Below are 14,754 nucleotides of genomic sequence, written 5' to 3' on the forward strand. Positions count from 1 at the left end.
GTAACGAGGTGTGAAGTTTTGGCGCAGGAAGATGATAGACTACGCGAAAAGTGTCTAGAGCCTTTGTGAAAACAAGTGATGATGCGGTTCATTCAGCTGCTTCAAAACTAATAAACGTTTTGCAGCAGATGACATTCATCCCCATCACCTAAATAATTGATAAGGTGGAGCATTCTACATTTTTGTTTACTTTAGTTAAAATAAACCACAAAACTGTGTCCTGAAGGGAGTGTTTGTTTTGCAACTCGCATGACTTCAAATTTGATCTCAGACTTGATCTTCATCGTCACTGAGCAAAGCTAAATGTGAATCCAACTACAGTAAATATTGACTTTGCTATCCCAGCCTGAGCCCAGTTATGTGAAAATGGCAGACATCATGGAGGTCCGGTCAATAGCTAATGGTAAAACTGATGCATTATGCAACAACTCTAATAACTTTATTAAATTTGCACGACTGGTGTACATTTTTCACCCTCTTCCTGCTGATACAGTTGATCATTGCGGCTAGACTATTTAGGAAACGTAAGCCACCAGAAAACTACTTTTTGTAGACGGTGAGAAGAAACAAGGCGCCGAATAAGTGCCTGTCAAGTCTAATTTATAATTTACAAGTTTGAACTTATGAGGGGCGTCTGAAGGCAACAGCAGGATGAACAAGTCAGCTAGACAAGATCCTGCTGTCAAGTCAATAATGCAGTGTAATACTGATTCAGCTGGAAATGCATCACTGGTGGAACTATCACGTAGAGACACTTGTTATTTCACATTTTATTTCCTTTCATTCTCATACAAGATGTTTCTCCATACGGGATGCACACACTGTAATGTACAAGTCAACTGGATAAGATGTACAGATGATACACAGTGAATAACATAAGGTTCTTTCTTTTTTAAGAGTTACTGTGAAAAACAATTGTGTGATGTAGAAAGTTTTCTACATGTGACTGTAGAAAGTTTTCTACATCACAACAGAGACGAGTTCTGGTGTAAGTCAGATTTGAGTGTTTACTCAGACTTCAACCCCTCCTTGATGAGGTTGAGCTCATAGCATAGGGTCTCAAAGCGATATGCCATACGGATCTGGGCCACATTGGTCTTACGGATGTCGTTGCCCTCTGGACCCTCCTTCAGGTAATCTTGACCCAGGAAGTGGCACTTTTCCTGAAACACAGAAGAAAACAGAAGAGCATGTTTCGGTGCAAGTATAATTGTAATCTCTAGAATGTGTGTGTCTTTCAGAGGATTTGACACAAAGGTCTTAAGACAAGTGACACTACTACAATTACCGTGTTTGCACCAGTGATGTTGCCAATATAAAAAGAAAGAAACATCTTACAGGCTACTTATTAAATGTGTCAAAATGTCAAGAAAGCAACACCATCTCTATTTAAAGTAATGACATTTGTCACATTACAGATCTCCATCTGGTGCGTTACCTCGTGAGACAGGGCGCTCTGCAACACACTGCTCCTGGAGATCTCGCACATGTCGCAGGTACTGAGCTTAAAGACCTGGGCTGCAATGGCGTACTCTTCCATCAGAGGTTCCTATGGACATAAAGGCAAAGATTTACACCATATTATAAAGTGTTATTATTCTTTTTATCACTTCTACTTTGAGTTGACTGTAGTAGTATATGTAGTATATGTCTACTGTATATGCAACTCACATCATCTAAATTTGCTCCACATATGGTATAATCTGTTTGTGTTTACAATGCATATTGTACTCTATTTCCGTAAATGACTTCTCTTTGTACAATATGAATACAAAGACTTGCAAAGAAAACTATAATGTATTCATCTGTAGATCTAAACAACACAATAGTCTTTATACACAGTACAGTCGACTATTGTCTACATTATCATCAAAGGCTCTCTTTCTGTGCTCAGACCTTGGTGTAGTGGAACTGCATGGGGTCGTCGGTGGACAGAGAAACCACCAGGCCTTTCTTGTGGAACTCCAGCAGGGGGTTCTTGGCGTACTCCAGGAACAGGCTGTTGTTGCTGAGAGGGGACATGGCGATGGGGATCTGGGTCAAGAAGTACAGATACTGCAGCACAGGACTCTGGTGGTGGAGGATTAATAGAAATATGTGATCAGTTTACAAGATTAGGTTCAATTTATGACATTATTTGTCAAAGTCTTTTTTAAACTTTTGGACTTGATAATAACACAGGCAAAATTACTTACAATAAGTCATGTACTGACTAAAAGATTACTCATTTGATGAATCTCAAATCTGAGATTGAACTTGAGATAACGCTGTCAATTTTACAGTATTTGTTCAAATATCGGCTGAAAAAACTCTTTTGGAAAACATGAAATAGATCAAAGATTATGTAAATAACCCAATAACAATCAAATATGGTTAAAGCCTACATAATGGGTGATTATTAAAGGAAAAACTTGAATCTAAATAAAAAAGTTCAGAAGAATAATGAATGCAGATGCCATCCAGAGGTCACTTAGTAGTTTATGAGTATGGAAATGATCATGAATCATATTCCATGGCCTTTGCCGTCTCCAGATCTCAACCCAATTGAACACCTATAGTAGATTTTGTGAGTGAGACAATTCTGCACCACCATCATCAAAACACCAAATGAGGGAATATCTTTTGGAAGAATAGTGTTCATCCCTCCAGGAGAGTTCAGAGACTTGGAAAATCATTGCCAAGGTGCATTGCAGTTTCTCTGGCTGCACATGGTGCCCGAACACCTTACTAAGACACTTCATTTGCTCAAAGAAAGGTGACTTAAAGTGTTAATTTACTCCAGGTGAGACAAGACTAACCTTCTTCAGGTTGAGGCCGTGAGAGATGTTATCAGCGGTCATGAAGGAAGCCAGCAGATGGGTGACAGCACCAGCCTCACCACAGTGAGGCCTGAACGTGAATGTGTTCATCCCCCTCTGTCTGGATAGCAGAAGATAAATAAGTATAAGTATGCTATAGAGATGACACGTATTATTAGGAGAACTTATTGCCCAGTCTGTCAAACATGCTCTCCCTGTGTGTTTACAGATGAGAAGATGAGATATAAAGAAAGTATCATGGATGTAAAGACAAAATGGAACGAATCTCTCAGAAAACACAGCAAACATTAAATAATCATATTCCTGCATGACAAGTCAATACTAAAAAAAAGTGTGTACAGGGTACAAGGAGATAATGACTGACCTGCGGAGCTGATTGAGCACAGCGATGTTGGCATACATGTAGTAGATGTAGTAGGTGTAGGAGGGGTTCTTGACGATGTCCCACTCCTCTGGTTTGGGGCTCTTAGTGGAGAACATGTGACCACTGTGCTTGGACTCATCGTCCACACTGTCGAAACCTGTCACCTACACACCAGGATGCAGACACTTAATTATACAGGGAACAGAGTGCTCTCAGGTGGATTTCCACTGGAAGTTATTCTGGGTGCATCAACTTTTGATTAAAAATAGCTGTAAAAGTGTTTCAGCTGAAAAGAGCATTCATGGTTCAGGTCTATCAAATGGCTATCCACATGTCTGGTCATGTCAATGTCTTGTAAACACTTTCAAAACTCAAGGAGATCATCCCATAATTAGATCCATGATTAGGAACTGTACAAAGATCATTATGTGAGTGGGGTCAGACAAGGGTAAGGTATTATAATTTGTTATTTTGGTAGTTTAATGTTTTTGGAGAGGAGGGAAGGGTCATTTATTTTTTTCCCACCCATTTTTGCCATATGTAGAAAATATAAGGTGAGGTGCATAATCAATACAGACCTGTCATCTGTTCATTGAAATAGTAGCTGTAATGATGTCAGTTTAACAAAACAACTGAAAACGGCTGTATTTTCACCATTGGTCTTCAACCTGGACTTTATTTTCCCCTGATATTGTGTCATGGTGACTAATGGGGACAACAGTGTCTTAATTTGGTCCAGTATTGAGTGAGATTTCTGTGGAACAGGCGTTACAGTGTAATCCTTGCTGGCACTGCGCATTGTCAAATTACATCCATTAAAAGTGCTTGTTTTTGCCACTGACAGGCTTAGATTGTTATTATGAGTGTCTGACATTATGGAAAGGACCCTACAGAAAAAAACATTTGCTGTATATTCAGTATTTCAATTTGTAGTCTTCAGCTTATAAATAAATACAGGTGACCATCCACATTGTTGAAATCAGCTAAATATTCAGCCATGACATTGAAAATTTCATGATATATATATACTCCAGCACAACAAACTTTTGCCTGCCAGCACATTACTACACTCACCTTTCCACTGTTTCTGCACCTCACCTCTTTTGAGATTTCATAACAGGATTTCACCTTAGGTGAGACTTTGTAAGACATACAGCAGATCAAGCAAAGGAACTTAAAACGTTTCATTTCACTGTAGAGTCATGTTGTCAGATACTAACAAAAATATTGATCCTGTTGGAGGGGGCCTTGCTTTTTATAAAATGAAATATAAGATTCAGCACTCCTACCCACCTGAGTAATTTTCATACAGACAAGGAAATCCATCCTTTAACTAAGATAAGATCTGGTATCTTGCTGTCTGAGCTGTTATGATCATCCTTGGTACTTCTGAATACTTTTGGTGACTGTATCTGACTCACATGCTTGAGGAAGATGCTGAGATCTGGGTTGGACTGTGGATCGATGGTGGCCTGGAACACAGGAAGGAAAATGTTCTCCAACATCTTGCCAAAGTGGGGCACAAAGTTCCTGCCTCTGAAAATGTCACTAAAATAGAAAGGGGACACAACAGATTAACTCTAACTAAAAATTATAGACATCCTTTTTCCAAGTTTGCACAGGATTATTGGATGCATTAGTAATTGCAACAGGACAAATAATTCTAATATCACAGTTAGGTCAAACTTAGAAAAGAAATAATTGAGATTGTAAACATACTAGATCCTGGGAACTTGAATCATCCATTTGAGGTTTGGGGAGAAGACCCTGTGCTTGACGAACCAGCCGGAGAGCTTGGTCCACTCGTTAGGGTTGCAACCATAGATGGACAGACGAGGCTCAGCATACTGGTACTTGGCATCCTCCAGGTCACTGGCTACTTCCTGGTTTACACAAAGGTCAAATCAGGCTCTCCATTTGGGATGTTGGCTTATCATACTTCAACTTACTTCATCTTACTATCTTACTTCAACTGGACACAAAACCTGTTTTTCTGCAATTGTGTTTCTTTTTATGTAGAAGCTGACCTTGATGATGGTAGCAAAGTACTCTCCACTGATGTGATTCTCTGTCTTCAGGTATAAGTCACGTAGCTCGCTGGCTCCAACAGGGTTGTACTTGGCATTGAACTTATCAAAGCGCTGGAAGGTTTGTCTGCCCTTCAGGGAAACAACAAAGATACAAGAAAAGAGATTCAGATCATCTAGGGTTGACTGTGGGGATGGGCAATAAAATTGATTGCAAATGTTAATGGCATAATAACGGAAGTTCTTGAAAAATACATTTTGGCTATTTAAGTATTTGGATGATGAATACTATGGAAAGGAAATGAAAGATTTAATTTTAGATGTTAGAAGTTAGATTTCAAAGCGTTTACATTTTCGATGTAATATATTTATACCATTGTCTACAAATATGAATGCAATCTTTATAAAGTTGCAAAGATTAACACATTATAGCAAATTACAATGATATCATTTTTATCATTCTGTCCACCACTGTTTCAACAAGGGAGTAACATACAGCATGCACATCCAGGGAGTCCACGGTGAGGTCATAAGGGTGCAGGTGAAGGGACTCGAAGAGCTCCTTCATAGTGACCTCTCTCCCTTTAAGGTTGTGCACGACGCGGTCAGCATCCACGCGGTAAGACTTCTTGATGAAGCGCAGCAGGTGCTTCTGGTTCATGCAGGCAGCAGCGTGGATGTGGGTGTCCACCTGGAATTGAAAAGAGATGATGGTGAGTGGATTCAGAGTTGTAATAACTCTACTTGGTCACAAGAGGGAACTAAAGACATAAAACGATGGCAGTTTTAAGTGAGGAAAATAACAGCAAACTAAGTAGGAAATAAAACGTAAAATTCAAATGTATACTTTTATTTTTTGTTTATGTCCATATGATTATACTTGAGTCTTGAAAATCATGCACTGTGATTTTACCTGTATGTAAAATGTAATTTCTCCTTATCTCCTCATTTTCCCTTCTCTAGAATACTGTTGTTGCCCATAGTACATGCAGTGCATAGCTTTAAGATTGTTTTAGCATTGTTTTTATTTTAAAGCAAAATCAGCAGCGGTGTCTGTGCTAAATGCTGTTCATGGCTACCTTCCTGCAGTTGTAGAAGTCCCTGTGGGGGTTCATCTTCAGCTCCTTCATCTCCTCCATCTCATTCAGCATCTCATGCACATTGAACTTAGACATGAGGAACTTCAGACGACGGTGACAGTAAGTCTTACTGCAAAACAAGAGTTCCATTGTGAGGTGATAGAGTTGGTGTTGATAGATTTTTTAATATAAATATATCCATAAAACATGTAACTGTTCTATAAAAACAAAACAAAAAACAGAAAAATGTTGATTTGAAGTGTCTTGTTATTGTATGTTATTTTGTTGTGGACCTTTTTATGGCTCATGTGTAGATCCTCAGGACTGTGCACACTGAAAAATTATAACTATTCATCTCATAAAGTAACTCATAAATTACTTGACAGTCAACCCTAGGAGGTCATCTGAAAGAAGTAACAAGTCATCATACATTCCTGACATCATCTGGGTTGTACAGTAACTGAATACAGGTGAAACCACAACTGCAATTCTGAAATTTGAAACAGGTCAATCATTTTGAAAGACTTACGTTGGGCCCTGTGCAATGAGAGCAATGAGGAAGTTCATATCGTCGATGAAGGTGTTGTAGTCAGGGCAGGGCAGGTCTTTGGGCTGATGTTTGTCAGCGGCTGCAGCATCGTTGTACACATAGATGAGACCATCCTTCATACGAGCGACATATCCCAGATCCTTTGGCAGGTCCTTGGTATCAAAGGGATCTTCACCATTACTTGGAGGTGTTGTGAAGACTGATGGATGGATTTAATATGCAAATTAAACATTTTGGATATCAAATGACACAGAAGACTTAAGTGTAAACCTTATGTCGAACATCCTATAGAACCTTATTTTATCCTCACCTGGCTGCACCTGATCTTCAGGTTTAAAGACCCCTCCCTCGATGTCACGCAGGTACTGGGAGGCTGTCCGCGGGAAGCGCTGGTAGGCCAGCCTCATGTACTTCTCCCTGATGGTCAAGGCACGGTACAGACCCTTACAGGACAGCTCAAAGTCATCCATGGTCACCTGAATAGCAGATATAAGAGATGTTACAGATTTAACAGTTACCTGCAAAAGTAGCCAATCAAGAATTGAAGCCTTACGATTACATGTTGCAAAGTTAAAATTTGAAGCATTCTTCCCAAAAACAAGACAAACCATTAACTCTCCACTCACAAAACAGATTCAATACAGAAATGAATTAATAATAATTTTAAAAAGCACATTAATTTGTGTTGATGGAAGGTGAACTTTTCTGTTAAGAACTATGCTGTAAATTTCTCAAGTCAACCATTTTCTGTTCCCTATTTTGTAGTATTTTCTGATATACACTGTACTGCATTACATAAGCAGTCATTTGCTCTCTGTGATATTATGCAATATGTTATGTAGTCAGTATTCCTGAAATGTATCTGAACAAACAAACTGCAGTTTTGAGCAGGCTAAAACAGAGCTAACAATATCAGCTATTCCAAAATGTTTCTCTGCCAGTAAATGTCAAACCCTCAGTCATGAAAGCTAAACCCTGGCCTGCTCTCAGATGAGCTCCATTTATGGCCGTGAAGCCACTGAACTGCAGATACATATAGTCAGTGAAGTTCAAAGTCAACATTTCCAACATTTGTATTAAATAGTTACATTTTATTACTTTTTAAAGTGTTGGAAATACTCCTAGTCGCCAGAGTTAAATTATTATTGTCACTCTCATATCAGTCCTTTGAATACAAGGTTTGTCTTAGCATAGGAAAAGCTAATAAGGCAAACATTCAAATAGTACCCCGGAGGCGTAGTCTCCGATGATGGCCACTCTCTGGAAGTCAGGCACTTCCAGGTAGGTGGGGGTGTCCACCTCCACTGACACTACAGGGGCAATAGTTGCCTTGGCAGAGGCCACGGGCACGGTAAGGGTGCGGCACCGCTGATGCCTCTTACTGTGAATGAGCAGAGGTAAGGTATAGTATTTGGCTTCATCCACTGTCAAAATTCCTGAAATGTTTGTTGTGAAAGCCAACTGAATTTTCCTCAAGAATTATCATCAGATAATCATTGTGAAATTCAGGCAACATGCCACACCATAGATGGTCTAAAATGTATTTTCTCAGCATGTAATGACACGATTTTTTACATATTACATCATCTCACCGTTTCTCAGCATCATCTTCAGTGTGCAGATGGTGGGCCATCTCCTCGTGGAGGATGGGGCAGTCATCAGCCACATCAAACAAAGAGATCTCATCGCGGATGTCCTCGTCTTTGGTCTCAGACGCAAAGACTACCTCCGCGAAGGCCCGCATCTTGTCATCGGTCTCTATCAGGGACAGCAAAGGTATGTTGATAACAGAAGTGCATTCAGCTACCATCACATCATGCAGCACCAAACTAAACAGACTACGGCTGTAAGGCCAGCTTCAAGCATGAATATGACTGCTGAACGATGTAAATTCATGATGAATGAGCAGTGCACATGACATCCTACATCTCTGACATAAAAAATTCACATACCTTACCTAAGCTGAGGTGTACAGTCTCCAGCACATGCGTTGCATACATGACCAAAAATTGTCACTACATGTCTGCAACTTTGACCTCCAGTTTGTGCTGCAAACACAAAGTCCCATGCATATAGAGGAACTACAATGATAAAGCACGGACACACACAGTCTCACATGGATACAAAAATGTAAAGCCTTTTTTCTAAACATGTTTTGAACCCAGTTTTCTTATCATCTTTCACTGTTTATTTTGCATTTTATTGATGTGTCTCAGAGTTAATTCTGATCAGAAAAATGGAAGAAAAGTGGGTTATGGTCTAAAATGACTGGAGTTATGAACCAAGCTACGAACAACAGTACTTCAGTACAGTGACAATACATTACAGTGGCATTACATGATGCCTATTACAGAGATAACTACATTCTAAACCAAACTCTACTTGCTACATGCACTGTACTAACCAAGAGCCAAAGCTTTCAGCTCTAAGACAACAATTCTACTATGGCACATGTGACTGTCAGTTGTACTTCTCACCCTCTATACTTACTCTCTTGACCTGATTATGCCCAGCAAGAAAGTAGCACCACCCAGAACAAAACCCAAAAAAAGAGAGTTGTTAGAAAAGCATTGGTTAGAAAGGTGTTATATATGAAGATGATATACAAACCTTTTATGTGATTTACAGTTTATGCATAACAAAATGCACCTATATAATTGAGTACATGACAGTTTAGGTTCTTAACAATACAGAAGATACATTAGAAATACATGCAATAGTAAAGGATATGGGCGATGAAATGAGACAATGGAACAGTGCATACACTTTATGGTAAATGCATAAGTGGGATTATGGTGACATACAGGGTGAATAAATGGAGAGGACACATGACAGTTGCTTCCGAAATCCAGCCAGACAAAGAACTGGTGATTGCATCTTGGTGACACATGCAGAGATGATTCCTCAGTTTTACATGTTTTGAATCGAATGTGGAGCATACTCAGTGTGATGTGATTGCACTGCTGCGCCGCTACCATTTTTAAACATCTCCATGCATATGAAGATGTACTTCCTGTGTCGCCTCGGCATTCCTTTGACGGTTCAAACAAGTCTGAAGGTCAATCAAGTCTTGTTTGTGTGCTGCTTTGCTAATTGATCAGCATTCCCATGATGGGAGAGTCATAAACTACTTGGGAATAATCATTTATTAATGTAAATGTTCACTTCCAGCTCAGATTTGATTGATTATGCTGTTTGTTAAGCATCCTTTTACAAATTTATTATAACAAACAAGAGAGTTGACACTGAATGTGAATAGTACATTAATAAATGCTGTCCATTTCCACTATGTTCTGCTACTCTCCATTTCATATGGGATGGATCTTCATTTACCAGTTTATAAGGTTGCATTCAAATGCACGACAAAATATTTGGTGATGTGACTGTCTCACATCCATCCATAAACCATGCATTTGATGTGCTTCACATCTTCCCCAAGCTTCCTGGGTAGTTTCTCAGCTCCATACTTACTTCCTCCCTCTGCTGAGCAAAAACATCCCAGTTAGGGTGGATGGTCCAGGTTAGAGGGAAACAAAACAAGTGTGGTTATGTTTCAAGGAGCAACTTTAAGGAAGCAAGTGAACTACACAGAAATAACTGCCCAAAGACTTTGCTTACTTTTGAGACCACCTTTTGCAGAAAATAGTCTTAGTGAAAAGTGTTAATTCTGTGGATTATCTGTGGATAATCCACATTTTTATGAACTGTCACTTTAATGCAAGTTCCATCTGAATTTGATCAGTTCGATCATGAACACATTTGTTGACAGCTCTCCGCACCTGCTCTGACAGATCGTAAAAAATCTGCCTGCCTGCGTGTACCGCGTGACAAAACTGGTGTGAAATCTCTGCAGTGACATAACAACATCACAACACAGTGTAAACACCCTCAGACACACTTTCCAACCATACCTGCTAAATTATTACACCCACCTAACCTTATTAGACGTGAAATCAAGCTCTTCGCAGCAGCAGCTGTTCAGACCATCGCCATTTCTATTTTTCACCCTTTAAAGAACTTTTGATGGCATAACATGACTTGATTCTCACTAGTTGCCCAGTGGCTAGTAGAGGTAAGTCTAAAATGACAGTACAGTACAACATGAGCTGGATAACCTGATCTCCTGTCACACTTGAACTTGAAACTTGAGAATCTGCTGACCAATCACATCCATGTAACATCCTCTCTTGACATCTTCACAGCTGATACTCAATCTGTTCACGTTCTGCACTGCAGGTTTGCTTTATGATATGAATTTGAATGAGCTCAAAAAAAGGTATTTTGCTGTTGGAATCTGCTGATCGAGCTAATGCACGAAAAGTGACACTAGTCAGTTATTTGGTGCCATCACAACGGAGAGATTGAGATAAACAGCATTTCTATTTTAAAATGTTCAGTTCTGTGGAATCAAGATGACCCCCTGTGATGACTATTTATTAGTCAGCATGGACTTCATATTGGAACTCTTTTAACCTCAATGAACCTGTCATTAAAGCTGTCAGTACCATCCATTACAGTGACGATGTAGCACTGACAAACAGATGGGAATTTATCACATGAACCATTGACAGTCTGCCGAGTGAGGGGTGTGACTCCTTTAATATACATTCAAAGTATTTTTGCAAAGGCATTTTGTCACTTCCATTCTTTCCATACATCTCAAGAAGGGTGACATTTTAACACAAAGGTCAAGTCTTTTCTTTTTTTCTTTTTTTTCATGTGTTGGCATGTAAAAGGGTTGAAAAAGGTTTTGGTGAAGGCTTTTCCTCAGTTCATCTTCAATGTAAGATAATCCTTTGAAATCGCTACCAAAACCCTCTTTCTAAAGATGAGAGCCCACATTCAAACCCACAGTTGTTCTGCCAATACTCACCTGGCACTAAGACTTTAGGCATGGTGATGCTTTTCCAGTGAAACGCTCCCTGAGGACTGGTAAAGGTGGGTCAGGCACTGCTCCACTGTAGTAGGGAAGTGTGGAGCCCTGAACTTGGTCTGTGCAATATTAAGCTCCCTCCTGCCTCAAGTGTAACCAGAACCTGCTGTACCCATACCGGACACGCATGGACGTAACAGGGAACTCATATGTGTCCAAGTCTATTTTAAGTTGTCTATGTGTACCCACAGGACTCCCTGAGAGGCACAGCGTGTAGACAAAGCAACGGGTATGTGTGTGTATTATATAACACCTCGATAGGCAACCCTTAAAAAAAGTCTTGAGTCATTTGACTAATTTTTGCTCGAATAAAAGGTCCGTAGATTTCATCCTTGAGGGACCACACATATCTGTAGCAAATTTTATGGCAATACATCCAACAGTTATTGAGATATTTTAGTCTAGACCAGAGTGTTGGACCAACCCACATTGGCAACCAATAGAGGCATCCAGCTAATGTGGCTAAAAGGTCAAAAAGTAATATCCACTATACCAAAAAGCTTTATTGACAGGTGAAGTGACGTCCTGCCCTGAATCACCAAGTCGTATTAATCTCTTACAGGAGTAAAAGGAATAAATCAAATTATACCCTCATTTTTATATAACCCTATAACATCTGCCACCATGACTGACATGACTTTTTATTTGTTCCTGAAAATTGACATCAACCATCATCCAGACACAATGTCTTGGGTATAAATCCACAGAAAATGTCAGTTTATGAGGGAATATTTCTTCAGGTTCAAATTGCTGATTGCAGTTTAAGTAATCAATAGTCTTTTGGTTGTTGGGGAGGAAAAAACCTTGCACAAACTTTGCCACTGACTTGTGTAACTTCTAAGACTGGCCTGCACAGCTTGAAGACACCTAACAAGTCATCTATTTTTAGGGAATGTGATCCTAAATGTCAAAGTTCATCTTATGGTTAAACTAGTTAAAGAGATCAGGTTAGAAACGGGCAGTCAGTCAGCCGTTAGAAAATGAAATTCCAGACAGGTTTTTTTTTAACTAAAGCTACACGTGAAATGATCATTTTGTGACATTATCGTAAGATGATAATAACAATAATGTTACTAAAGTAAGAAGAGATGGATCTAATCTTCTCATAACTTGGCTGTTGTGCTGCTTAGACAGCATGTTCTCAATTAATTATACTGGGATACATTTCTTTTCCATGTCTCAGATTTTTGTTAAGTTGTCACATGAACGTGAACTTGAGAGGTAGACTATTTAAAGGTGACTGGCAACAAATGCACAGCTTGACATGAATGAACAGTTCCCTGAAGAATTTCTTTTTTGTGGTCTGGAGAGACCCGACATGAACCTGAGAGATAATCGGTAGCCGGACATGATTTACATGGGCAAAAGGGAGCAGGGAGTCCAAGTTTCCGCGTCTTATATTCCTCATATCATCACCACCCAGACTTTCAGACACTACCTAATTACAACAGGTGCTCCCCTGTCCGGCTTCTACTCTGGGAGCTGTTTGGTTGTGTTTCTGTTTCCAGTGTTTTTCACTTTTCTAATTGATTTCAATGTGACAACATGTGAGAAGCAGCAAAACACAAATCAAATGAACAGCAATGAATTCCAAAAGCACCTTCATTTATATATTTCCAGTATAAAAACAGATTCAAGTTGGTGTCAAATAACAATGTTTTGTTTGGTTTTGAATATTACTGGTATCAAGCTCACTGGCGATTATGAAACCTTCAAGTGCATGTGGTAAGAAATGTGAAACCTCTGCACCACCAACAGCCACACTAAGACTTCTGACATGAAATGAAGATCGCTGCAGCATGACCCACTATTACGTCTGCAAATGTGAAAAGTATATCGCATGCAACATCTTTCACAGATGTTTGATCATACAGCCATTGAGTGAAATATAAAAACTCATTACACATTTTCAAAAAAGATGAATCTCCAAAAGGAGTACATTATCTTTAAGTTTAATTTGAACTGAAATGAAATGCGCCGTATTTTATTGAATGGAGAATATTAAGCACAACTGACCGTGCATGAGGAATGAGTATGTGCTTAATGGTGGTGTCTCACTTTCAGCATGTTTACATGTTCTGTCTGGATTGTAATGACTCTTCCTGTTCAAAAGATAAAAAGAGGAACACCCATCTAAAAACAGCAAGACCACATAATGAATGCACGTAGTCTATTTACGGGACGTCTTTGTTTCCAGACAGCAAGTTTCATAAGACTTAAGACGTAAGATTTTACACCACAAAAGAAACTACCTTTAATTCTGATGCAATTGCAATTACTCTAGGACAACATAGAATGTGTAATCTTACTACAGTATAATGTTAAACAGTAAAAGCAGCTAAAGTCCCTCCACATAATAGCTTGTATAAAGAGAATGTGCTGATCACTACGAAATGGTGGAGGTAGTCGTGGTGTGTGAATGTGCGTGTGAGTCCAGTCAATATCTCTTAAAGGTGTAATAAAAGCTGATTTAAAGCGAGACTGTAGCTTTTAAAAGAAGAAATACAACATAATTTTTTTTAAATGGACAGTTTGACTCATTATCAGTGAGGGATTATGCAGCTAGAGCCTCGTGTGGTCTGGTATGACCATATTGGCTAATGTTAGCTTGTGTTGGCAACATAAGATAGACATAACTGTTGTATAACTGTCACTGAGTCAGCTCACAAGCTTAGTCACTCTTCTCTATTTGTACTGTCAGCGCCTTCCAGAATGAATACAACATGCATTTAAAAGTCAATGGAGAAATGACACAAAGACTAGGTGTGACAGTGTGAGTTTAAAATGACTACATTCATCCCAACATCGTACAACTCCAATGCAATGAACGCACAAAGAATCTCAAGGTCTGTAAGTTTTAAGTCACATGTTGAACTATCACACAAACCTATTCCATACACACAGTCAGTGCTTAGCTGACACACTAACTACACGTTCTACAGCTCGTTCATTGACAGTATAGGGTGAAACACTGATTGCCAA

The 14,754-nt window shown here is 39.3% G+C and overlaps 1 protein-coding gene across 4 annotated transcripts; it reads right to left on the reverse strand.

Moving 5' to 3' along the window:
* Positions 1-750: 750 nt before the first annotated feature.
* ampd1 (adenosine monophosphate deaminase 1 (isoform M)) lies at positions 751-11,826 on the reverse strand. Of its 4 annotated transcripts, none has more exons than XM_010731564.3 (17): positions 11,713-11,826; positions 10,311-10,319; positions 9,330-9,338; positions 8,432-8,597; positions 8,067-8,220; positions 7,150-7,315; positions 6,819-7,038; positions 6,290-6,419; positions 5,707-5,901; positions 5,211-5,342; positions 4,903-5,066; positions 4,605-4,731; positions 3,184-3,347; positions 2,799-2,919; positions 1,897-2,070; positions 1,439-1,549; positions 751-1,163 (listed from the first exon to the last, which is right to left on the reverse strand). In XM_010731564.3, the coding sequence occupies exons 1-17, from the start codon at positions 11,732-11,734 to the stop codon at positions 1,008-1,010; spliced, it is 2,220 nt and encodes a 739-aa protein (XP_010729866.1). In that variant the 5' UTR covers positions 11,735-11,826; the 3' UTR covers positions 751-1,007. The 4 variants fall into 4 exon arrangements, with proteins under 4 accessions (XP_010729866.1, XP_019126533.1, XP_010729867.1 ...); XM_019270988.2 differs by having other exon boundaries at positions 10,311-10,322; XM_010731565.3 differs by lacking the exon at positions 10,311-10,319.
* Between the last annotated feature and the right edge of the window lie 2,928 nt (positions 11,827-14,754).

Source organism: Larimichthys crocea, chromosome XV (genome assembly GCF_000972845.2).
Source record: "Larimichthys crocea isolate SSNF chromosome XV, L_crocea_2.0, whole genome shotgun sequence".
In the NCBI taxonomy this organism is placed as follows: domain Eukaryota; kingdom Metazoa; phylum Chordata; class Actinopteri; family Sciaenidae; genus Larimichthys; species Larimichthys crocea.

Coding starts and splice junctions, on each gene's coding strand:
- ampd1 (XM_019270988.2), bottom strand. CDS start 11,734: ATGCCTAAAGTCTTAGTGCCAG. Junction 5,343..5,706: donor ACTCCCTGGATGTGCATGCT/GTATGTTACTCC, acceptor GTTTCCCTGAAG/GGCAGACAAACCTTCCAGCG. Junction 2,920..3,183: donor GTGCTCAATCAGCTCCGCAG/GTCAGTCATTAT, acceptor TCTGCTATCCAG/ACAGAGGGGGATGAACACAT.